The 26078-nt window shown below is 36.1% G+C and overlaps 1 protein-coding gene across 1 annotated transcript in view; it reads left to right on the top strand.

The window, feature by feature from the left end:
- The first annotated feature begins 602 nt into the window (after nucleotides 1-602).
- Nucleotides 603-26078, top strand: part of ADGRB3 (adhesion G protein-coupled receptor B3) — a 751391-nt gene continuing 725915 nt past the window's right edge. Inside the window, exon 1 of the mRNA XM_057740064.1 lies at nucleotides 603-1359. Coding sequence (XP_057596047.1) covers nucleotides 603-1359 — 757 coding nt within the window. The remainder of the gene's footprint in view (nucleotides 1360-26078) is intronic.

Here is a 26078-nt window from a genome sequence, read left to right as displayed (position 1 = left end):
GACTAGTAGTAGCATTTGGGTGATGATGTTTCAGCTGCAACAAATTATCGTTTGTGCTTTTAAAATTGAGGCTATCATTTATCATAATTGCTTTTCACATTTGAAAGAAAAGAAATAATATGATGACAGCTGTTCCCAGATTATCAGATTAGATTTTGTGTGATGTTTACTTCAGGCAGAAGGCTGAGGGGGAGAAAAGGTTTGTACAGGTTGCTTAAAAATATCTCAAAAATTAACATTTAGGCTATTATAGTTAAAAAACAAAATTTTCCTCTCGTTTCAATAGAATCATCATGCACTTGAAGGAAATCTTGGTAGGCAAGAGCATTCCTATTAATAATCTATTGAATATTATTTTTAAATTGAATGTAGTGAATTTGGCCATTGTGAATGACCGCGTGAGGGCGCTGTTCACACAGCAACGGATACTTTTCTGGCGTTATAAAATAAAAATTACCTGCCCTTCTTTTGAAAAGGGTTTTTTACTGAAATCTTGAAAACAGCTGGCTGTAATATTGGAAGGAGTTTCTTTTTTTCGATGTGCGTAGACTCCTACTTGCATTTTACTTTCATTGCCATTTTTACAGGCCAAATGACATAGGATGAAGGCTGTTCGTAACCTGCTGATTTATATATTTTCCACCTATCTCCTGGTTATGTTTGGATTTAATGCTGCCCAAGACTTCTGGTGTTCAACTTTGGTGAAGGGAGTCATTTATGGATCGTATTCTGTAAGTGAAATGTTCCCCAAAAACTTTACAAACTGCACTTGGACGCTAGAAAATCCAGATCCGACCAAATATAGCATTTACCTGAAATTTTCCAAAAAGGACCTTAGCTGCTCTAACTTTTCCCTCCTGGCTTATCAGTTTGACCATTTTTCCCATGAAAAAATCAAGGATCTTTTAAGAAAGAATCACTCTATAATGCAACTCTGCGAATCCAAGAATGCTTTCGTTTTTCTACAGTATGATAAAAATTTTATTCAAATACGTCGGGTCTTTCCAACCGATTTCCCAGGATTACAGAAAAAAGGGGAAGAAGACCAGAAATCTTTTTTTGAGTTTTTGGTATTGAACAAGGTGAGCCCAAGCCAGTTTGGGTGCCACGTATTATGCACTTGGTTGGAGAGCTGCTTGAAATCGGAAAATGGGAGAACAGAGTCCTGCGGGATCATGTATACAAAATGCACCTGCCCTCAGCACTTGGGAGAGTGGGGGGTCGACGACCAGTCGCTGGTTTTGTTAAATAACGTGGTGTTACCCCTGAACGAGCAGACCGAGGGCTGCCTGACCCAAGAGCTGCAAACCACCCAGGTCTGCAATCTTACCAGAGAGGCCAAGCGACCGCCCAAAGAAGGTAAGCGCCGGCCGAGATGGGAAGCTGGGGGGGGGGGGGGATGGCTGGGGGATGGAGTTAAGACATGCTGTGTCACACACCGGCCTAACCCTTGCCCCTTCGCTCTGTCACTTCTGGATTGATTTGATTTGAGAGCTTCACCGGTAAAGGTCTCTTAAGCTAGTTTTACTGTCAAGATTTTAGAGATGGGGCGAGGAGGATGGGCTAGCACTCAGCAACCTGCCCCCAGGTGCTGTTCAGGAGAAAAGAGATGCTAAAACGTGGAGCCAGTTTGCGCTGGAGGTGGGTGAGGAGGAAGGGGGGCGCTTTATTAGGCTGCAGCCCCTCGGGGAGACGGACACACACACACACACACACACACACACACACACACACACACCCCCAGCTGTGAATGAATCTGTAGACCTCTCCCTTTGGTTCCGGCCCACCCTCTCGTCCATGACCCCTTTCCAGGTTGGAACTTGGGGCATCGCGACCGAAAGGTGACACAAACTCAATGGCAAGCCTGTTTGCACCAAATGACTTCCAGACACCTGAGGGCAATGGTGCCCCTCCCCCACAGGCCCGGGAGTGTGTTGAAGATGCTTTGCACAAGGAGTCCGAGTGCAGGCTCTTAGGTCCAGGGAAGCCCACTGGGCGTGCAGACTTGAGTCTCAGGGCCTTAATATCACAGGAGGGCGGGAGGAGGGCGAAATTAAAACAGGCGGGTCCTGCAAGACCTGGTATCCCATTCGCGTGATTTTTACTCGCATCTTCTCGGTACCCTGTTGATACACAGGAGGAGCGGGAGCTTGTCAGAGCCGAGCTAGATAGAAAACCAGTGCAACGGAAATGCGAGGAAAGAGAAAGTACAGGAGTGATTTATAGCTTTCACTCAGCCCCTAGTAGGGGAGCTGCCCTAGGATCTGAGCCTGTGGATTATGTTTAATAAGGCAAGAAAGCTGACACATTTTGAGAAAATGACTTCCCCTTTTGGAAGGTTAGGGGATGCATTCCCCTCCTTTGAGGGCACTGCTGGTACATAGTCGTTCTTGCTCCCCAACCCTGCACCCAGAGAGGGTGTTGAATTTTTATGCAGGAAATGTTTTCAGATCGCCACAAAGATCCCTGTCTGTGGAAAGGGACAGCCAAGCTCCAGTCCCTCTTTCCTCCCCCTCCCCCAACAGAAGTTGTCTTTGTGGCCAATATAAAATTGACACGTTGTTGGAGAATTTTCTTTAAGGGTAGCCAAGGTTTTGTAAGGGGCAGGGTGGGGGAAGAGAGAGAAAAGGGCTTAACCAGCAAAAAGCAGTGATTTTTCTGCTGAAAGCATTTTGGGGGATGGGAGTTATGGAAAAGTCATGGTACAAGGGGCAAAGAAGCCTTAGAAAATAAATGCAGACTAATGACGCTGGGAAAGGGGCAACAAACCTTAAAGATTTCTACAGGTCAGTGTTTCCCTAACAGCTGTGACTGAAGAAAGCAAAGTGGTTTTAAATTACAGGAGTTCTTTTCTCTAGTAAAAATCCCAGAGAAGCACTTGCAACTGCAGGGATGGTATTTAACACCATTTAAAACCAATTAGTGTCCCCTAGAATAAGAAGCTACAGTACATGAGGAAAGTGTGATGTTACAAGCTGGCTAATAAGACAATTAACACCAGAAACTGGTTTTGGCTTGTTTGTTTTATTGCTGTTCTAATAAAATTGAGAAAATCTGTATCTTCAGTAGTTAAAATTTTATCATCAAATCAAGTACTGATCACAGAGGAAAGAGAATCCAGGTGTACAACACTTTTTTTTTGTTTGTTTTGTGAGTGGTAGCAAGTGAGAAAAACAGTTGTGTGCACATCAAGCGTGATTTTCAGAGATTTTGCTAGTCATGATCATGAGATGTGGGTTAGGACAGTGCTGGGATTTATAGAAGTTGGACTAGATGGCCATTCGTTTTAGTAAATGACTGAAAATAGACATTAGATGTTTAAATCGTGGGGGAGAATGTACGTTTCTTTTGGCTAATTAGCTGGCGAAATGAGAAAGAAATACCTCCGTAGACCATTCAGTGATTGTGTTAAATTTGTTAACATGTTGATAGAACTGAAGAGGAAAAGTTTATATAACAGGTGAAGAGTATATGCTGTATCAGTAAAATTGCACAGCCTATATTCTCTGTATTCTAAATTTGTACTCTTGAACTGTTCAGGTGTTCTGAGTCAGAAAGGTAAGGGTAAGTAATTCCTGATGACATAATTGTAGGTGATGCATTTGTAATTCTTATAAAATACGTATGTAGTACTTCTCGTCTCATTCAAAGAGGACCGTTTAGGCTATGCTGCATTGTAGGAAAGGACTGTGAAAATCTGCAGATGCTTAATTTAGTCAAATTTATGCAAAGTACATTAAATCTTAAATAGTGATATAAATGATATGTAAAATCTTATGAAAGAGTTATTTAATACTGTTTCAAATAAACTGCCACATAATGATATTCACAGGGCTTGAGAGCAATATGTAAATAATTACATAAGGTTGTGCTACTCGTATCTAATTTTATTCTAAAACGTCTTTATTTGGTAACATGTAATCCCAGCTTCTAAAATGGAATTTTAAAAATTCCACTTATATTTTATATTACTTTATGATTTCTATTTTCTATGAAAAATAAACTATCCTGTAAATCATCAGGGGAATACCTACAAGATTATTCTCCACAGTTTTTGACTCCCATTTTATTCACTGTAATAAGTACTGACTCAGAATCCTTGACTAGAAATATTTTGATGTTTATTATATCGTAGAGGGGGCACAAATTTGACACAAGGATCTTTTACTCAGTAAATGCAGTTTCAGAATTTTTTATGTGATGCTAATGGTGATGGCAAAGGTATAGTAAATACTGGAATATCATATGGAATTATCATATTTCGTTAGTATTTGAGAAAACTATGGGTTCCCAGCAATGGGATATTGATTTTGAGATAGGATTTCTACTAAGATGTTTGTTAATACATTCATGTACTTAATAATTTCATAGCCAGAAAATAACAAGAAGACTATCACTGTTTGAAGTGACAACACCAACAGTTACAAATGTGATCTTGAATACATTATAAAAGTAAATTATTGAATGATGCTTCATTAAAGTGTGAAATTTTAGTACATTTAAGTATCTTCCTATTTAAGATCATATTTGACATATTGGAGGGTGTCATGTGATTATAGAAACTTAGTTGTCATTTCTCAATTTTTATGTGAAATTTTGAAAATCAAGTAAATCAACAAAATGATGCCTTTTAAAAATAATGTCTTATTTCAGGCAATTATTTTTAAAAAGCTGTCTACGTACAGTGTATATAACTATTTTAAAAAGAAAACTCAAACAGCATTGCGCTTTACCTGGTTTTCAGATATGAGTGTGGGGCAAGACTAGCATTTATTCATGAGGTCTTTAATATGTTTTATAGGACTCTTTTACCAAAGATAATTCTGGACTATATCGCTGAAATATAAAAGGTGACATATGATCTTATTTCTCACTACTTCACTTAAAATAAATAATTAAAACAGTTTGAAGAGAAAAATTCCACACCAGGGTATCTAAATCACATAATGAGCCTTAATGGAACCTTTGTTTCCTACTTATATCAATGGCGCTACTTATGCGAAGGGAAATTGGGATCCCTGTATAGATTCCAGGAAATCTGAACACACACACTTATTTGTCTTTTCATTCTGCCTCTGCTAATCCTTGATAATCACCCACCCAAGGGAAGTTTCACCATGTGCCTGTGTAAAATCTAGCCTGTTTGTGTGTGTGTTTGCATGTGTAGGCACAAATCTAGAGCAATTTGTGTGTCTCTTCATTTTAAGTGTTTTCGTTTCTTTCTACCTTTGCTCTTTTGGCCCTCATTCCGGCTTCAGCCACCTTTCCTCTTCCTCTTTACCCTCCTTTGATCTTACTTCTGTTGCAAATGCCGTGATCCGACACTCTTTATCAGAATGTAGAAAGATCTACTGAGTCTGTCTTACCCGACAGTAGGCCCTGCCCCTTGGCTGGACCCACAGCCCTTTGTACACACCGTACTTCTGCTCTAGCACCTACCATATTGCAGTGTATTTTCCACTTATTTTTCCATCTTCCTCCACTCATCTTGTGAGTTCTTCAAGTGTACAGATTTGGTTTTCCAATTTGTCTAGCACGGTCTAAACAAAGCTTCAATAAATATTGGTTGAAATTAATGTTAAATGAACAACCAAAAAAAAACTCAATAGGAAAGATAGCAATAAATTGAGATGACTACCATTTATAGCATTTCCAGTTCCATTAATGTATTATTTATACAAGCTCCTTATCTCAAGGTATTGTTTAATAACATTTTTAAAAGGACAAGAAGAATGGAGTCATTGAGAAATAGTCTTAATTCCATATGTATTTATTTTAATAGATTAGTGATAAATATAACTTTCTATACATGGCTATAACAGTGGTAAGAAAATTTGCCAATTTCTATCTGTTTAATTGTCTTCATTTCTATCTATGACTCTTTCTTCTGGCTCTAGCATTACTTCTCCAGAAATGACATTTCACAAATCTTTTCTTCCAGTTTGAAGAGAAACATATGCAGACTCTTTCCAAGAAAGTGGAAGAGTATTTGCATATGGAGTTTAGTGCTTCTGTTACTTACTTCTGTTTGCGATCTATACATGTGGTAATAGTAGAACATTACTAATGGCTAAGTAAGATGCCCTAATTTTTACTTTTGCCATTGTAGAATTTTGGCAAGCAATTTAGGAAGTGGCTCAGATATTTATTATTAATGAAACTCCATTATATGGCAACAGTTTTTTCACAGACAGTAAATGAAAATATTAACAAGAAAATGTGTGCGCATGTGTGTCATGCAGATTTTAGTATTAGCTGTAGATAAATGTGCCGTAGATTGGTTTTCTTCAAAATCGAGATGGGAATTTTACTTTACTTAGACTCTAGCTTCATGCATTCCTGTACTTCCTTTCTTAATAGAAGTGACTGTATTGTTAAACTGAATAATTTCATAAAAAAAAGGGTTCTTTAGTCAGTTTGATACATATTACCTATAAAAGTCATCTAGCCCTTGGATCTGACATCAGCGTTGCTTCAAATATCACCCTTTCTTACTTTTTCGAAATACCGGGAACTGGGTTTGAAGTCTCTGAACAGAGAGAGCTGGGTTGGAATCTGCACCTTCACCTCAGAACTGTGTTCTTCTGTGTTGACTACTTCCTTTCTTGGGTTGTTAGTAATACTTATTCCTCAGGGTACAGGAGAACAGGATATGACATTATGCAGTAAAAAAAACAAAAAACTAATGAAATTAATGGCTCGGAATATTTTAGTTCCTGTCAGTCCTGTGGAAATTTCTAACCAATTCAATTAACTAATACAAAACAGAGAGGTATTCAATCTTTCTAAGTGTATCACTTCGTTGAAATGAAAGGTATATTTTGGTGTAAGATGCACTTGGGTCCTGAGAGTGACTCAGCCACCTCGTAGCATCTTTGGCAAGAGACTGAGCTTTACTGAGCTTGATTCATCAATCTGTAGTGGAGTGGAGTGTTGTATTAGATAAGATGGCACATGGAAGACACTTTGTCCAACGCTCAAGTTATATCAGGCACTCAATTCAGTTTTTGAAACCTTTGCTTTATTGTTATCTTTTGGCTATAAATGATAGGGGATCGATACTATAATGAAGTAGATTGTCATTTAATTATTTGAACTTGTTTAGAAATTTAGGGCATCTAACAAAGGGTCATCAAGCATCTTGAACGCATACCTATTTTGTATTATATAAAGAAAAGGTCGCGTCTTGATACCTTTGTGTTGATGGAGGCATGACTAATACATCAAATAGATCAAGCTAGTGCCATGTGAGTCATCCCAGGGCTGGGAAGCTGTCCTCTGGATATCATTGCTGATTCTTTGTAAAGTCTGTAAAATTTAAATGTAAATTAAACAATTTCCAAGTATTTTACTCTTTGCTGCATTATGCAAAGTTAAGTTCATGTTTTGAGATCGATTTGAAAAAGGCATTATCTTGAAACATTAAGTTGGTATCTAATCATTTGGAAAAAAGTAGAACTTGTTTTGAATTTTTTTTCACTGAATTATGATCAGTTATTATAGACCAGTGAGCCCTAAGAGTCCCCCAAAGGCTTACATATTCAGATATTGAAAAGAATATTTAAAAATTTGTTAGTACTCATTTGAAGATTCTGATATTTTCTTAAAGCAGCATTACAGAATGCCTTCTATAACACTCCATAAAATGCTAAATGGTCTATGTTCAGTTAAACACTAAATGCTCTATGTTTAATTATCTTTCAACTGTCATTCAGGAATTTTGCTCACATGCAGAGAATGACCTAGCTACGTATCTTTTAAAGGTTAGTAAGTAGTGCATTTCTAGTTTGCACAGAAAGTACAATAAGTAACAAATGCATTGTAAATACATTAGTGTGGAGATATTTTTCTCAACAATAATTCCCTGAATAGGAGTCTTTTCTGAAATTGGACATGCTTGCTGATGTGAATTTTCCCTAAAACCAACCTCTTATGACAAATTCCTTATGATTGGAGCATGTTGTAAAATATGAAGGCAAAATGGTTGCTGTTCAGTTTCTGCCATGTTAAGTGAAATAATTTACCTGCTAACCTAATTTTGGACATTATATTCTCAAATTATTTCTTCTAGATAATAAGTCTCTTTGGGGACTGAGAGTTGTTTGGGAAAACAGCAACTATGTGCATGGAAAAGACATTGGAACACTGATGAACCAGATTACAATGTTGAGAATGCAATTTACATGCACTTAGACATAAGCAAAAGCATTAAAACAGTTGTGGAATCATCCAGAGAAAATTACCTTGGTGAATGACTTTTTAGCAATAAATACGTATGTGATAGAAATGTCACAGAAATACTTGCTCTACTGGCTAATTCATCCTGGGTGAATGGTATAGAATATCTATTTCATGACATTTCTACTGGTGTTCCTCCATTTTAAAATAGTGTTTAAAAACTTGATAAAATTAATTTTTTTAAAATTAATATCTATACTTGCATATATAAATAAGGATAATTTGTTCTCTAAAAAACTAGTTTTAAAGAGAAGCTTCATCTACATATCACTCTTAAGAAAATAAAGATGTAAAGTGCTTTAGTAAACATTTTATAAATTAAATGAATATAATGAAACCTGACGTTGAGAAAGTGCTTTCCAGTTTGCAAAGTTCTTTGGCACAAATTGTTTCACTCGGGCAGTAACTGTGTGAGGCACCTGTTATTTGCTCCATCAACATGGGCCGATTATACCCTAAAGACCGTCTGTGGCTTTCCTTTCTTTAAAAATTGTAATACAAATTGGTTCAAGTGAAAAATTACAGAATTTCAGAGGTGTGAGTTTCCTCACTGTTTCTGGAACACTTGAATCTGACTTACAAATTCTCATATTCATAATGGGCTTTAGGTATTATCTAGTCCAAATCTGACCTGCTTAAAGGAATCCCAATCTGCAAATGTATCATGGGAACGTTATTTCAGCTGAACATAAGTGTTCTTTGAGCATATATACTTTATGTCATTTCTATAATGTAAAAGAGACACAGTCAATTAGGATGGTGGGATGGATCTAATTATTTAAAAAAAAAAAATTACCTGGTATTCTACCAGGACAATAATCAGAGTATACTTTGCTATGCTACTGAATACAAACTAGTGTCTACAAATCAGTGCTTTCATGCATTAGATTTTTTTGTCCTTTTTGGTGTATATTATTTAAACAAATGTGATGTAGGTCTCAAAAAACTATTGATTTTCAGTCGAAGCTCATTAAATTTAAAGAGCCGTATGTTTCAAGTGCAGCGTGTCTAGATTTAGGAAGATGATTTAGTAAGGCCTATCTTGGATTTTCATTTCATTATCATTCTCTAGGGCAATGTGTTTTAAAGAAATAACGTCGTATTTTTTAGTTATCCCTTGGTGCGTTGAGAAATATTGTTGAGAGTGGGAGACAGTGAGGTCAGTGTCCCCTCCCTGTACTGAAGGTCACAGCTCCTGTGGGGTGGGCTTCCCCTGGGCTCTCTGGAAACCCCTTTCTCCTGTCACTCTTGAGGCCAGCCCGCCCCCTTATTCTCACCCCAGGACTGTACTCTCTCTTCTTGGTTTCTCCAGCCTCTACCCACGCCTTACTCTCTTTTCAAATTACTTTACTTGAGGAAACCATCTGCTTCTTACTGGGACCCTGACTGGTACATGGGTGTATGATTTTAGTGGTGAGGTGACTTCTAATTACTTCGGGATTGGTCTGAAATCAGCATTTTAAGTTTTGATCCTTCCTTTTAATATGCTAAAGGTCTTCTGTAATAATTAGCTCTTTTGGAGGTTGGCATATGGGCCACCCCTATTGAATAAAGAAATAAATAATAATAATGTAAAGAATTGAGTTAATAAAAGTGAAAACCAGTTGGCCATTTTTTTAAGCTCAGTTGCCATGGTTATTTTTTACACTTGGTCCTAACTCAGGATCAATGTGTTCATCTTCATAACTCCAGTTAATATAGTCCCTCCTCCAAGAGTTTTTCTGTATTTACCTGTTGGTTTGTTGATTACTTGTTTTAGAATCACATAACATGTTTACATTCATGTACATCTTATATACAGTTTTTCAGTGTTGATGTCACCGCAGAACATTTGAACTGGCCTGGATATTCAAAGAAAGTTTTGTGAGTTGATAATTTCAAGGCACACATATAAAACATAAAAAATCCTGACAGATTAATGTTTAGTTCTAACTTTATATGATTATCATAATGGAAATATTAAATGAAAACAGAGTTTCAGTTGCTAATATAAGTATCATGTTGCCTGTTGATTTCACTATAGCTCTCAAAGACAAAAACAAAAATAACAACAAAAAACAAGACACACAAAGCATCTTTTTCTTTCGTTTCATTGCAAAAGAAAAGAAACCAAGTCAGTTAAGTTTGCCCTTGTAATTTCATTAAGAAAATTGCAATTTTTAACTCTTTCCTGTATTGGTCTTGCGATTGCCCTTCACATCAAGAGGCAAAAAGGGAAGTAACTTCCAAAAAACAAAGGGGCTAACCTTTTTTTTTTTATCTTGACCTGTTGGAATACAGCTTTATGCTTTTTCTGAATAGGTGATACATAACAAATATTTGTTATACAGTGGATGGTTTTTGAAATATTTCTTCTAATGTTGGCTTCTCATAATAATTTTAATGTGGAAGAGAGGGAAACTTGGGAAGACAGAAATCTGTTTATATAATCTTTCCACATAAATCTGGCAAATTTTCAAAGATCTGCTTCTGTACTGTGGGCTGAGAAATTTCAGTTTATTTTGGCTTTCCAGAGAGGTCAGCTTCCTTTACAGAAATGTCAGCCTGTGGTCAGCTCTCTCTGGCTGGCCTTGGTTTTTTAACTTAGAGGGCAAACTATGTATATTTTTTAAGTGGTGCCTGAGAAATTAACCAAGTGCAGCTCTTCCATGGCCTTTACTTTCAAATACAATGAAGTAAATGCCATGAAGCACTGTTGTTCCATTTGGACAGCATAGAATATTAATGCCTTCCTTAGCTTATAATATATTAACAATCTGTTCTCTTGAAAGTGGATGGCTGCTTTCTATTTATTGGTTTTCCTGGGGTGTTTCTGATGACCTTATTTTGGTGTTCAGTTGGTGATAAAGGGCATAAATGAGTTGTAGGCAGTAATAGATGTTACACATCCTCGCCACTGGTCTCTGCATCTGGGGGCCAGAGAAACCACAGAGGTGGAGCTGACTAGAAGTTAATCCACTAAGTAGCAAGAACTGATTAACGCAAAAGAAGTAAGTGCATGTAGGATGTGAACTAATACAGCTTTTTTTTTTCCCTTAGCAGTGGAAACTTCTTTTCTAAATAAAAGTCAATATATAAAAAAAAGATTTAAAAAAATAGAGCTGCTTTGGTTGAAGTGAGCAGGAGGCCCAGAGCCCTGCTTAATCGGTCTCCAGAGGTGAGACCCCCACTCTTTCCCTTTTCTGTCACACTTGTGGAATAAGAGACCCGTGTGCCTGTCCTGTGAACACTGCTCTCAGGGTCTCTCTGGAGTCAGTTCATCCTGGGGCTGCATGTAGGATTTGGGGACAAACACCCCAGTTCTCCATCCCTCTGTCTCGTCATCTGGATCCCAAACCTTTCCCACTTGGTTCCCAAACCTGCAAGTTCACTTATTCCAATCATACCTCTTGCTCACATACTAGAGTTTACCCAGGTTAATATGAATATTATTTTAGAATCCTTTTGGATCTTTAACTTTCATTCAGAAATAATTAGAAGCCCTAATGTTAAATATTTATAAATGTACTATATTTATGTGGTGTTCATTCTGACTCTCTTCCTCGTTGTTTTGTTAATCCCCAAATAGTTCAGTTGCAAACTGTCAAACATCTTGGAATAAACTGAAGTTATTAGGGCATGAAAATTATTTTGAGTTCCTTTGATTGTTCAAACATAATGGATATCCACAACTGAAGCTGGTTATTAAAACAACAACCAAAAGCATATTAGCGTTGCCATTCCATAGACATGAGTGGATAATTGAGGTGTTATTAATGCTCTTCTAATAGTCCCACCGTTCCACCACCCTGGGCACACTTAGGGATTGTTTTCTGGACCAGTTGTGGTAGGACCAGGTCATGTCACTGGCTCTGGCCAATGAGTTGTGAGCAGAAGTGGCATTCCTCACTTCTGAGCTGGGTCATTTCATTGCAGGAGTAAGACCACTGAGGTGTCTTTACTGTGGCAGGGAGAGCTGTGCCAGAGGGAAAGGCCTCCTCTGTAAGCCCGAGTCCTTGAATGTGTAAAAGGAGAGGAACTCCCTCCCCTTGCCCTTGCTGATCTGTGATGGTCCTGAAGACTGAGCCAGGAAGGACTCTTTCTGTTGTGAGACCCTGGGGATTTGGGGTTTGTCTTTGTTACTGAAGCCTAACCTAGCATATTCTAGCTGATACACTGCCCAGTTAGGGAGGATCGGGGCACAGTGGTGTTAACTGATGGTGCTAAAAGGTGATGAGGCACATTGGTGACGTGCTCTGTAATTCAGCTGTGATGATGTGGTGGCCAGACAGGTCTATGATATTTTGTGGGAAGGAACTCACCTACCTGCATATTCTACAGAGTACTCTGGAGTAGCTGAACTTGTACTCATTGTTAACAACACCCTAGACCTCATTGTAGGTGTTATTCATCAATATTTAATTGTTTTAGTCTAATTAAAATTAATGCTAAATTAACCACAATCGTATGTGCAGATGACAAGGGACCATTCTTTCGACATATATTTAAAGTTATTGGGTTTTTCTATATTTTCAAATGCACCCAGGTTAGAGAGGGTGTTGTGGTCTTTTGCCGAGTCATGATTGTCAACTAACTAAGTAGGAAGCGTTCATTTTGGCCTGGTGCTTCTTGCTGAAAGGTCCCTGTACTTCATCCTTCCTTCTTTTCTGTATCTTAATTCTTCTTTCCCTTCCTCCCCCCACCCCTTCCCCTCTTCCTCTCTTCTTTTTGTTCAATTACATAGGCTCTGATTTATACGTGTTCACCTAGATCCCTTACTGCAATAATTTGCACAGAATGTGTTATCAATATACGTGTAGGTGTTGGTGGTAAACAAATATTTCTCTGGTAGTTCAAGGGGAGCTTATAATCACTCAGTAAGCACTGCTTCATTAATCTTAACAATTTTCTCACGAGGTTAATTATGTAGCAATAATTAACCTCCTATTTGAGTAGGTGGGCTTTTGCCATGTTGAGAAGTGTTCTTCCTTTCCGGGAGAGGTGGGAGGGAAAAGCGGGCTGTTGTGAACTTTAAAACACGCCTCTGAGCGGTCCTTAGCACAGGTGAATGTTGGTGGCACACAGGCAAGTTTTGTTATACTGGGCTGGGCCTTGTGTTATTTGCCTGGCTCTTCTGTTCTCAAGTTTGGATTATAATATGCTCATTAATTATAAGAGACACACTTCAGGACTCCAACAGGGCTATATGGAACACTGAGCAACTGAGAAATTAAAACAAAAATGAACACGAACACTTTCCCTTGTTGTTGTTGTTGTTTTTCATTTTCTGTTGTGCTCTGAAGAAAATCCAGGTATGCAATGAATTGTCAGTTTCCTTCTCAAGTATTTTATATCTGATGTGTGGGACACACACGTACCCAGTCACTGACACATGAATCTGTGGCATTGAATGCTCACAGGTATTATATGCAATATGATTTGAAAAGATGAACATTTTTCAATAGTTTGAGAATATATTCCCTGCTAAACTGCATTTACTAACTAAATATTTACTAAATATAACTCTAACTAGAGTGACTTATGAGAAGGTCACAGGAACAATGAAGGATAAAGATACCTTGTGCAAGGGAAGCTTTTAAGTCAATATGTTTGAAAATTCACTTGCAGTCCTTTTAACAAATATATTTAGAACAGTATTCTGTGGATCTTCTTGGATATCAGAAATTAAAGTTTTACTTAGGATTTAAGAGTAAATCATTTGCCAAGCAAGTTTCTAAAAGTTGAAAATAAATGCCAATTCAAAAAGTGAACAATTTAACTTTCCCATTTCTGAAAAATTCACATGTATCATCGCAAAACAAATTGACACTCAAATTCTCTTTAATCGATGATTGTTTTCTTCCTTAGGAACTTGTTATATACTAGATCCTACACATCCCACAGCCATTAATTCAGTTTCAGACTTTAGATATTTCCTTATAGAACTTAATTTTAATGTAAAACAAAAATTGCTGCAAGAGTCAACATTTCAGAATGGTTAAGAGTCAGACCTCCTGGGTTCAAATTCTCATTTTCTCCACTTCTAACGGAGAATATTACACATTCTCTAAACCTCAATTTCTTGTCAGTGAAGAGGTGATTATTGTAGTGAGATAATTGAGAGAGTGAATGAGGTAATTAATGTAGAAACTTAGCATGTTCCTGGACTCTGTAGTAGAGGCTCAATAAATGTTAACTTTCATTAATTAGATGATTCTGGAACCCTTTACTGCATGAGATTTCTTTAGTGCAACAAATAAAGTTTTGATTTGTAATAAAAAAAGTACTCAATCTATTTAATTGACTTCAAAGAAAGTAAACTGCCTCCTGGGTTGTGTAGTCTGGAGCAATGCACTGTATCTTTAATCCTTTCTTCCCTCTGAATCCTCAGGTTTCTGAGAAAAACTGTCTGAATTAAGCTGCCATATCTGTTCTCCTTTCCTCCTCATTTCAGAAGTGAATCACTCTGTTCCCAACATCATCATTTTCCTCTTGAAACAGACTAGCCAGTGATACTCACAGATTGTTTGACAAAGGGTGATTGCCCCAGATGATTTTCTTCTGGAGATCAGGGTCCACTCTAATCAGAAAGTGTTGTTGATTGTATTTTGTCTGCCTAAGCAACTTCATCTCCGGGGTATTTTGCTGAAAATATTTATGTCCCTGTGGGCTAGTCCTTTCTCCATAACATTAGGGTTTATATGGATTCATATTTTATTGGTTAAGTCAACTTAAAATCTGTATCCTGATTTCTTTCTCAGGATTGGCATGTATGTTAAAATGAAGCAAACTGTAACTTACATCTTGGCCTACAATGAATCCCTTTTTCCTTCTGAGCTGAGTCAGATCTCCTAGAAAAATATCTTGCTTGCTGCCTGCTTCTTAACATTTATTCTAAGGCTTACTGTAAGAAAATATCAATAAAATGTAAACCCATATAATATTTTTCAAAAGATCATACTTTTTTACTTTCGGTTTTCTGAAACTTTTACTTTTGCCATTATGAACGAGAGAATTAGCAATGTGGTATTAGATATTTTTAACTCTCTAGAGTCCTTTGTATTTGGAAGAGCACTTAGAAGGCTGAATAACTGCCTTCTGGATGAGGTTTGCCATCACTTCAGGCAAGTTACATCATCTCTCAGAGAGAGCTTCAGTTAGCTCAGTTACAAAAATAAAATTGGGCATCTGAAACTCATAGGATTCTACAGCAAGTCAAACTGTATTATATGCGAAAGCCATTAAGAAAATGAAGAGTGGCATCCAAAAATGTTGTTATTGTTATTGACAATGTTAACTTGTAAATTTGATTAAATCTATTCGTTTAATTCATTGGCAAGTGTGTATGTGAAATAATGGTCCTGTCCTGTGTTGGCAAATATCACAGATTGTTGGATAGATTGCCGGACTTGGCATTTTTAAGTAAGACTGCTCTGTCCTTGGGAAAGCACCGTTCCCTCGGTTTTTCTTTTTTCTTTTCTACGTCAGCAGAAGCTGTGACAGTTTGAGCTGCATATTCAAACCTTTTAGTTTGATTCCCAGCCCTGCCTTTCACCAGCTTTGTGACCTTCGGCAATTTGCTTCGTATTTGTGAATCACATTTTCTGTGTCTGTAAAAGAGAGATCATCTCTATGCCGTTTCTTTTCTTTTCTTTTCTTTCCTAATGTAGTCTGTACAAAAAAACAATATTAAGATTAATGCATGAAAAATGCAGAAGTGGTTAGTTCTCTTAATGCAGGTTTTTCAGTAATAGTACACTTTAAGTTTCTGGCTGCCCATAGTGAATTAAGGTATGACTTCAGCTGTGTTCAGCTCTAGCTTTCCTCGTCTGTAGATGAAGACTAGAAATACTATGTGAATTACTCCATAATAAGCTTCCACCCCACGTCAGTCAGAGAAGCAGTTTGAAAACAAATACATCCTTTCTTCCTTTTTGTGTCTTGGGAAAGTCAAGAGTTAGCACTGGAGGAGAATGAGTAGGTGAACGCTTGCCCAAATCCTTATCCCAAGTGCCAAAAACGCTGTGTGGGAGAAATTATAATTTTACAAAATTACTTATTTTCTCTAGGGGACAAAGGCCATATGTAAATAAGCAAGGGTTTCTGTGCCATATCAAATAATTAAAAATTAAATACATTAATCTTTAAGGAATACAAGTTAGGTAAAATTTGCATCAGGGTAAGTTTTGAAACAGACTAGAATGTGGAAACATGCGGATAGAGCTTCATAGTTTCATGGAGTTTTTTGTATCAGTCCTGAAAAGACTACAGTATGGAATCTGTTCTTCTCTGTAAGTCATAGGTGGGAATATTTCCGAGGTTGAATGTGATCTTTTAGCCAGACATGCAGGTGGTCTGATGGGATTACACAACAAATTTAGCAGATAAAATGCATGCCATTACTTTCTATTTAAAATAATTAATCAGCTTGTAAAGAGTTTTGGCAAAACTAATACTTGGTAAAGTGTTCAAAAACACTCAGTTTTGTGCTTTTGAACAAGTGTAGCAAGCTTAATCAGTGAAACTATATTCAGATTTTTAAAACACATCTTATATAATTCAGGTTTAAGCCTAAGTATTTATTTTGACTTAAAGCTTCCTACACCTGGCATTGCACAACTTAACCCCTAATGTCATAAACTTTTCAGTTAACCTGATATCCGTGGAGAACGGAAACTTTAGAGATCCATTAATACAAATTTACCACGGATAATGGATATTTTGAAGAGAATCCAAATGGAACAAAACAGACCACCAAGCTCATTCTTTTTCAATTTATTTTTTGTAAATTTGTTTATTTGTGTGTTTATTTTCTAATCACAATACTAATGAATACCTAACTGTGTGTAGGGTACTATTTTATTTTATTATTTTTTTAAGATTTATTTTATTATTTATTTATTTTTGGCTGCATTGGGTCTTCATTGCTGTGCATGGGCTTTCTCTCGCTGTGGAGAGCTGGAGCTATTCTTCCTTATGGTGCATGGGCTTCTCATTTCGGTGGCTTCTCTTGTTGCGAAGGACGGGCTCTAGGTGTGTGAGCTTCAGTAGTTGCAGCACACAGGCTCAGTAGTTGTGGCTCCCAGGCTCTAGAGCGGTAGGCTCAGTAGTTGTGGCACCTGGGCTCCTCGGCATGGGATCTTCCCGGACCAGGTATTGAACCCATGTCCCCTGCATTGGCAGGCAGATTTTTAACCACTGCGCCACCAGGGAAGCTCTAGGGTACAAGTTTAGATATCAGCACTTTTAATGTTAGGAGACTCCTGTGAGATGTCTACTATTACTGTTGCCTCCAGTTTCCAGATGAGGTGTCTCAGACACATCGGGGCTGAATGACCTGCTAGGATGACACTGAGAAGGGGCAGAGCTGGCATTGAATCCTTTTCTTAATCCTTACAATATATCTCCACTCTGTACAGATGAATACAAATATTTTGAATAATTGCAAAGGTGCTTAACTCTTGCAATCCTTTGGAACTGTGAGGTGTTTTAAAAGAGTATAATGTTTTATTTTAAGCCCTCCAAAGTCCATTTCCTCGTGTGTTTGCAGTAACCTCTGATTTGTTAATGCTCCTTCAGCGCTCAGTCTTTCCCAAGTTGTAGCCTGTGTCAGAGCCTCACTAATAAAGGAGCTTTCTTCTTTAACAAGTCCATTACTCACAGGACTCTTCAATCTCATCTCTCCCAGGAAACCTCAAGTGATGAAAATAGGAGTATTGATTCTGACTGCTCTGAGACATGCAACGCTTAATGAAATCCTTTTTAGTCATACATATACATTTTTGAATTTTTATAGTTGCAATTAATGTAAATGTTCATTTAGATATAAGTATAGTCTGTTTTAATAGTTTTCTATAAAATATGAATTTCTTAGGTTTCAAGAGTATGGTTGGTAAAGACTCCAGTTTAATTACCTTGAACTTTACTTAGTACCATATTAACACAGTGAGGTGCTTAATCTTTTCTATAATTATGATCGTAGAAGATCAAAATAAAATTAGAATGACAATTATCTTTTCTCGTATAAGTTAATGATTTTAAGTTGGGAAGATGCCATTTATATTAGCCAAAAATAGGTTATAGTTAGATTAAGCGTCTCTAAAACTAGAAAATACAGGATACTTATAAAAAGAAACAAAGGTGAAAAGTTCATTCCCTAGCTTGGGGAATATTTTATTTAATTTTTGTCTTTAAATTAATTTTGATATGTTCTTTTTAAATTCTCAACTTTTATATACTTGGACATTGAAAATGAATACTGTCCTACTGGGGAAAAGAATAAATCCTGATCGTTTCTGACCAAAATCCTTCTTTGTGGAATTTTCTTAACTGTGATAATATTCAAATACTGAAAATCAAGCTGATGCCAGCTTTTCCTTCTAAATGATAGTGATTCAGTATTTTGGGGATGTAAGAGTTTCTTGAGAGGAAGTAATCAAAATAAAATTATTTTTCTTCATAAAAAGAACAGCTATTCCATTTATTCTAAGAAGGGGAATTCAGAGAGTTTATGTAGGTAAATGTCAGTCATAAAACAAAAAGAGGAAAAGATAACTGAAAAATAATTCTCTGAAAAGTTGAGGTACATCAAAAGTTTTAAGGTTTATTTCCATTTTCTTTTCATTTATTTTACATTTTCTTGAATTTCTTTCACATTTATATGTTTTAGGAAAACATATTCCCCAATAACTTTTTATTCTGTGTTTCTTATTGAATTTTATAGATATCACATTTTTATCAGCATGAATATATCTTATATCCTGTCAGCCCCTATACTAATTACTTTTATACTTCATTGTTTAAAAAGATATTGTGTTTGAATTACTCCCGAATTCTTATATCATGCTAATTTTGTAGCAAGATTTTAGGTACATGATTAAAAATATTCTAGCATTTGCATAATTTAGCACATTAAGAAAAAGAATTTAGAAAAACATTTCAGGATGATTTACTTGTTTTGAACATCTGGTTAACAGCTGGAGTAATGAGAGTTAACACAGCAGTAACCATCTTTTACAATGATCCCCCGTGCACTCACAAACACGAGGAAGGATTAACTACTATTAATTCTTGCTTTCTTTGGCTGTATGGATTTGCTTAAAAAGGGAAAAGAAGATTTGAGAATTCCTAACTGTAGAATGTCAGCTGAAATTTATATGAAAAATGGGAATAATACTGATTAAAAACAGATTCCAAATTTATTATTATAAACTGTAAAAAGAAAGCTAACTCTTGATACTTCATATAGATAGTTATGATAGAATTTCCTCAAAATGCAAATAAGCATACTTTATGCAATAAGCCATATTTAGCAGAACCTTAATCTTGAATTGGTTCGTAGATAAGGACTGAGCACACACCTTTTAAGATGTTTAATATATTTGTTAGGTTATAAATGTTGTATGTATAATACATATTATGTATAAGTACAGTATGTTTTAATACTGTAAGTTTTTACATTTTCAAATAAATCTATTTTTGTATTAATCTATTTTCATTTAGTATGTTGATAACTTTGGGATGCTTTCAGTTAGAAATGTTAAGTGAGCTTGATCCTGTGCTCACATCCCAGTGAAAAATGGTTAATTTTCTAATTCAATTTAAAAAGTTATCATTATACTCTTAGTTATTAAAAAACAAACTTACGGATACCAAGGGGGAACAGGGGATGGGATGAACTGGGAGATTGGGATTGACATTTATACATGACTATGTATAAAATAGATAACTAATGAGAACCTACTGTATACCATAGGGAATGCTCTGTGGTGACCTAAATGGAAAGGAAATCTAAAAAGGAGGGGATATGTATATACGTATAACTGATTCACTTTACTGTACAGCAGAAACTAATACAACATCGTAAAGCAACTATACTCCAATAAAAATTAATTTAAAAAAAAAGAAAACACCAGAAATTGGTAGAATGAATTCTCCCTTCAATTTACTCAAAATCCCACAAACTGATACCCCTCCCTTCAAAAATTTCAATCCTGCATATCTAAATTTCTAGGCATAGTTAATAGAGTGAAACTAATTAGAGATAAAGTTGAAATGCTTGTAAAGTAAACCATAATGGATTTCTTTTAAAATGTCTCATCTCTAGCTAAATGCCTCAGTAGGTTTATTTAGTTCATGCCACGTTACAATGGTTGTAAAGGGCGTGTATCTATCTATCTATCTATCTATCTATCTATCTATCTATCTATCTATCTATTTCATATGAGATAAGCTGAATAGTTGACTGAAAGAAAATCACAATTCTTGGTGTTTTCCTTCCCTGAGGCCATTTCTCAAAAATAAAATTATATGAAGGTTGTATATCATAGTTAACAAATATGCAATTACTGGCATATACATAGTATCTCAGGGTGATGTAGTTTGCCGACTTGAATTATCTTATATACAGAACATTTATTTTTGATCTTTACTCTCTAAGAAGTGTCTCTAGATACGGTATCACAGGAACCAGTAATGGCAAACAGGTATTAATTGCTTATATTATGTTCTTGGCCTTGAAATCAGAGCCATGTAATAGAAATAGGGAATACATTTAATATGTGTCCCAAATGAGATGAGTATTTAAGATTTCTGCCATTATGGAAAAGAGGCAAATACTATAAAAGGTCAAAAAGAAAGGATCAGTATGGGCCATAGCCATTGGGATTTAGATTGGACATTTGAAGGTTGGCAAGAATGTAATTTAGGTGAAGGAAACAGTTTAACAGAGATCACACAAGGGGATGTTTATGGACTATTCTTGAGTGGTGTAGGGATTGGCTTGTAAGACATATGGGCGCAGATAGTCTCAGGTGGGACAGAACAGAGAGTTCTTTACTTAGGCTAGGCACCTAATCTGAAGGGATTTGGTGATGAGTGTGTGGGGCACAGGCAGGAAGGTAGAGGTTGAATGCAATCTAAACTAGTAGAATTAGACTATCTGGGGAGGATGTAAGGCATCAGACTCGTTGAGGGGACTAGTGATGGTGCTTCTGCAGTAATCCAAACATGACGTGACTATACAGGAGTAATTGAAAAGCAATGGTGACGAGCTATGTGATCTGTGTGAGATATTTAAAATGTCATGAGGTGATACACTTTTCACATGAAGTACCAGAGGGAAAGGAAAAGTCTGAGTTTTGATGATTGTGGCATTGGCACAGGTTAGCAGTTCGCAAAAGGGAGCTGGTTCAAGTTCAGTCAAGTGTAGTTCATAAATGATGAGTCTGAGGTTTTGGCAGATAATTAAACTGGCCATGTCCTGTGAAAAAGCAGTCTTTCATATTATAGGTCTGTCACTTAATAGCTATGGTACTCACCACAGAAATCAAGTAATCAATTAATCTAAGGAGCTTGGAGTAGTTCTTTGCATGTAATTGGTGCTTAATAATTTTGGTGAAAATAGTAAATAATTGGAGAAAGCACTCTAAGGTAATTTTCAGAGGAATAATTTATTTCATATGATCAAAATTGACAATGACTTAAGACAGAAAATTGAGTTCAAGTCCAGAGTCTAGGGCAAGATCATTGGGAGTCCTCAGGAGTAAGCAAGTGGCGAGAGGCAAAAACAGGATCCTAAGGCTTAAGTAAAGAATTTTGGTGAGGATTTTAAAGCTGCTGTCATAGGGCATCCTTTTCAGAAGTTGTATTTTTTTCCCAAAGCATTGTAAAATCTAATGTTTAAAACTCAAAATGGTGCTCTGCAAGGAAAAAGAGTTAAGAGTAGTCAAAATATAAAACTCTTTCTTTTTTCAGTATATCTTTTTTTTTTAATTTATTTATTTATTTAATTTATTTATTGGCTATGTTGGGTCTTCATTGCTGCACACGGGCTTTCTCTAGTTGCTGTGAGTGGGGGCTACTCTTCATTGTGGTGCGCAGGCTCCTCATTGTAGTGGCTTCTCTTGTTGTGGAGCATGGGCCCTAGGTGCGTGGGCTTCAATAGTTGCGGCATATGGGCTCAATAGTTGTGGCTCACGGGTTCTAGAACACAGGCTCAGTAGTTGTGGCGCACGGACTTAGTTGCTCCATGGCATGTGGAGTCTTCCCAGAGCAGGGCTCGAACCTGTGTCCCCTGCATTGGCAGGCGGATTCTTAACCACTGTGCCACCTTAGGAAGTCCTTCAGTATTTCTTAAACACTGTTTTTTAGGGGGTCATTGAGTTAAGTTAAAGGTTTTATTCTTGTGACTCTGTCTATAGAAGTGGCAAAAGTACTTTTAAAATAATGTTAGAATGTAAAATCCACTCATTATAGCAAGTTTATACCACAGTGTGTCATATACAAAAATATTATTTTTAGTCCCTGTTAAAAATCTCTTATGGATATACATTAATTTTGTTAGAAGGGAATCATGAAAATAGTGGTTGCTACCTTCCTTTCTGTTTCACAGAGTATCAAGATCACTATTCTAGAACTACTAGTTACTTATAGAGGAAAAATGAAGAGAAAAAAATTAATACTTGAGATTTTAAGAATTGATGTTATTTATATCATGAACAAATGTTGCTATAAGTTTCTTCCCAGATATGATATAATTGTGTTTGTCAAAAAAAAACAGTACATTTTTATTATATTCATTTTATCAAATTTCAACAAGTTATTCAAAATAATAAAAACTAAAATAGATAAGAAAAAAATTTAAACAACTTATATTTTCTTTTGACTTACCTCTGTTATTCCAATTCAGTTTTCTGAAGCTTCATAAATGGATATGAAGTAGACTGTTTAGATTCTAAGAAAGAATTTTAATGGTATTTTGTATAAATAAATTATACTTTGTGTTCATTATGTAATTTCTACATAGAGCTGTGCCATTTCTCCATCAGTTCTATTTTGAAAGCTCTTGAAAGTAGTTCTTGATTTTGGAATCACATTTTTTTTTTCTTCTTAGAATTTAAAAAAAATGTGTGATTTACCAAAAATTTGCACAATACATTATGCATAAACACATATCACATTTTAGTATTTGAAAAAAAATTACATTTTAGGAATTTTCAATTTGAGATTAATAGGATTAAATTATCCATCCAAACCCATGTAGCCAATTTTATGCTCATTAAATTGCCTGCATTTGCTGAAATCTGCCATTAATATCCATGTGCGTTCTGCCTACAGTGCATTGTAGGAATTTGGGGTTACCTTGAAAAACACATTTTTGCCTTTAAAGAAGATAGGATTCAGAGTTGCCTGCTTGAAATGTTTCCCCTCTTTCTTTGGAAGCTGTTGATGGCTTTGAATAGAAATAATATTAAAATAGAAATTCCCAGCTATCAGTGAGTACTTGTCTTGATTTCAGTGGGAATTAAATACGAAGAACTGAACAGACTACTTGACCTTCCACTGTGTCTTCTTCATCTAGAAGCTTCAGTATTAAATAAGAGAAAGCCAAAATGATTCATGCATTTTGGTATACTTCAGATTGTGATCTTTAGAGTTACATTATATATAAATTACAAGTAGTGCAACTAAAACATCTGCAGTGTGGCACTTTCTGTGCAATTTAATTTTCACTAAAAGCATGAGAGTCAATAGGAAAATCACCCTGTCAGCAAAATTTGAACATAGACATTCCATTCATGGGATAAAAGGATTATTTGTAAATGGAGCAAAATATGCTGAGTGACATTTGTCATTTTGTTAATGATCAGTGTTCTCATTTGCCCTAATTTATTTTATCTCCCCTAGTGTGTTCTACTTTTGTAAAATAGAATAAATAATCTTAATCACGTGTTTTATATTTTACAACACCATCACTCGATAATGCTGATGGGCCATTATCCTCAAAATTGTATTTTTTTGGGCAATGTGAAAAAATTCGAGATGTGTTTGGTGTTTAGGATAAAATATCTTGTCATCCTAGTGTCTTTATGCTGTTCTGGCCCAAATGAGCAAGTTGAGGACCAGCAGTTATGGGTAATTATTGCTGGAGGACACACAGGGCAGGATGCTGGTCTGCACCAGGGCAGTCAGTCCCCAGAGCCCATCACAACAGCTCCACACTGCACTGCCCCCAGACATTTGCTGAAAAATTATGTTGGAGAGGGGCAAGAGAGCAAGTTGGGAGGAGGGCAGAGAGAGTGTGGTTGCAAGTGAGTTTGTTGAAGCAACTTCCATCAGAATTTATAGTCTTAAACATTCTTAGTAACTATCTTTTTTTTTTTTTTTTAATTCCTTTTTGGTGGTTGGTTGAGGGCCTGTCTCAGTTTTCTGTGTTCAGATGCCTAGTGTGTGGATCAGATTAGATCATTTAAGTCATAGGATCTTACCCCTTCCACCTTCACCAGGCATCAACTTCAGCACTCTGTACCAGGCAGGATGCTCTAGGGAACTCTGTATCCTGCTGGAAGGGTGAGGAAGGAGGTACCACTCTTCATCAATACTCCCCACTTTGTGGTATTTGTAGAGTCTCTGTGGCTGGTGTTTGAGGGGTTAGAGTGGTTTTATTTCTTGCCCTCTATATATGTTTCATTGTGCCTGTTGGGCTGGAGATTTCATCCTTCTCTTTATGTTTGCTTCATTGTGCCCGTTGGGTTTCAAGGATTGAGAAGAAGCTTAGAAACATACAGATCTTCTGCAGTCTTTAACTGTAGCCCAAAATATTTTTCTCAGAAGAATTTTACCTAGATTAAAATTATAAGATCTTAGTACAACTTGTATACTTCTGGAGAAAAAAACTACATTAGCTATTGCCCAGAACTATGTTGAAGTTTAATGAAACTGACTAATGTGCAAAGTGTTTAGCCAAGTACCATACAGTGTAATAACTATACAATAATGTTTAGCTGTCATCAACATCATCATCATCATGGTTGGGCCTTTTGGGGGCTAATATTATATGTACATTTTGTTTGGATTTCACTTTAAAATCTGAATTAATTCAAATCAATAACTCTACAAATATTTTGAATATAATAATTGATGAAATAAAATAATTCCAATAATTCATTTTTAAACTTTGGAGTGGAATTTAATGCCAGTGGATACATGAAGTGAGCTTTGACATTATTATAAGCTGCAGCCATATTGATGTAAGTTTATATCACACAAGCATCAATATATTAGTGTCTAATTTCTGTATTCCCAAGTTTAGTGATTCAATATGATCTCTTAAAAGTTTATCTAACATCAACTGATAAATAGATGTATTCTGAGGTTTAATATGGTATCTTTTAACTATTTGTACAAATATCCCAGTTAGAATATATTCATAGGCTTTATTTACCCTGACCTTAGATGAGACAGTTCTGTTCTGTGAGTCTCATGTTCTTCATTATTGAAATATCTTACAGATGAGTTCTAGAATCATAGACTAGCAGACTTGAATCTGCCTGGGGAACTATTTTGATATGTCCTTGATATAAAAGTCATGGAATTTCAGTAGGCTAAAGTTTAAGATAATGAGGTAATTTAAAGGGACATGGTTTGTACTCTTTGGAAAAAAAGTTATATCCAAATTCATGATTATTTTTAGTATTTTATAAATATGAAGTTGACTCACTGCTGTTGGTAGTACTACCTGGAAAATTAAGAGTTTTCATTCAGTGGTTCTAGTGGATTCTTTTATAGTCAAACTGCCTTATAACCAATGACAATCTTCCATATAGAATTGATGTATTTTGTATTTTTTTTTCATTTTGCGGGAAAAGATAACATAACTAAAATATGAATATCAAACTTGATCTGTTAGCTGAGGTCAAGTTATGATTTGAGTTACAATTCTAGAGTGACTAAGAAGATATTACTTAAAAGGGGGCTTTGATAAGGTTTTAAAAATGACTATTTGCACATAGTATGAATAAATATTTAATATTACAAATTTAAGCAAAACACATCAAACTGCTTGGTGGTTTCACACTTCT

Source organism: Hippopotamus amphibius, chromosome 6 (assembly GCF_030028045.1).
Source record: "Hippopotamus amphibius kiboko isolate mHipAmp2 chromosome 6, mHipAmp2.hap2, whole genome shotgun sequence".
Taxonomy (NCBI): Eukaryota; Metazoa; Chordata; class Mammalia; order Artiodactyla; family Hippopotamidae; genus Hippopotamus; species Hippopotamus amphibius.
This window is presented reverse-complemented; position numbering and strand designations above follow the sequence as displayed.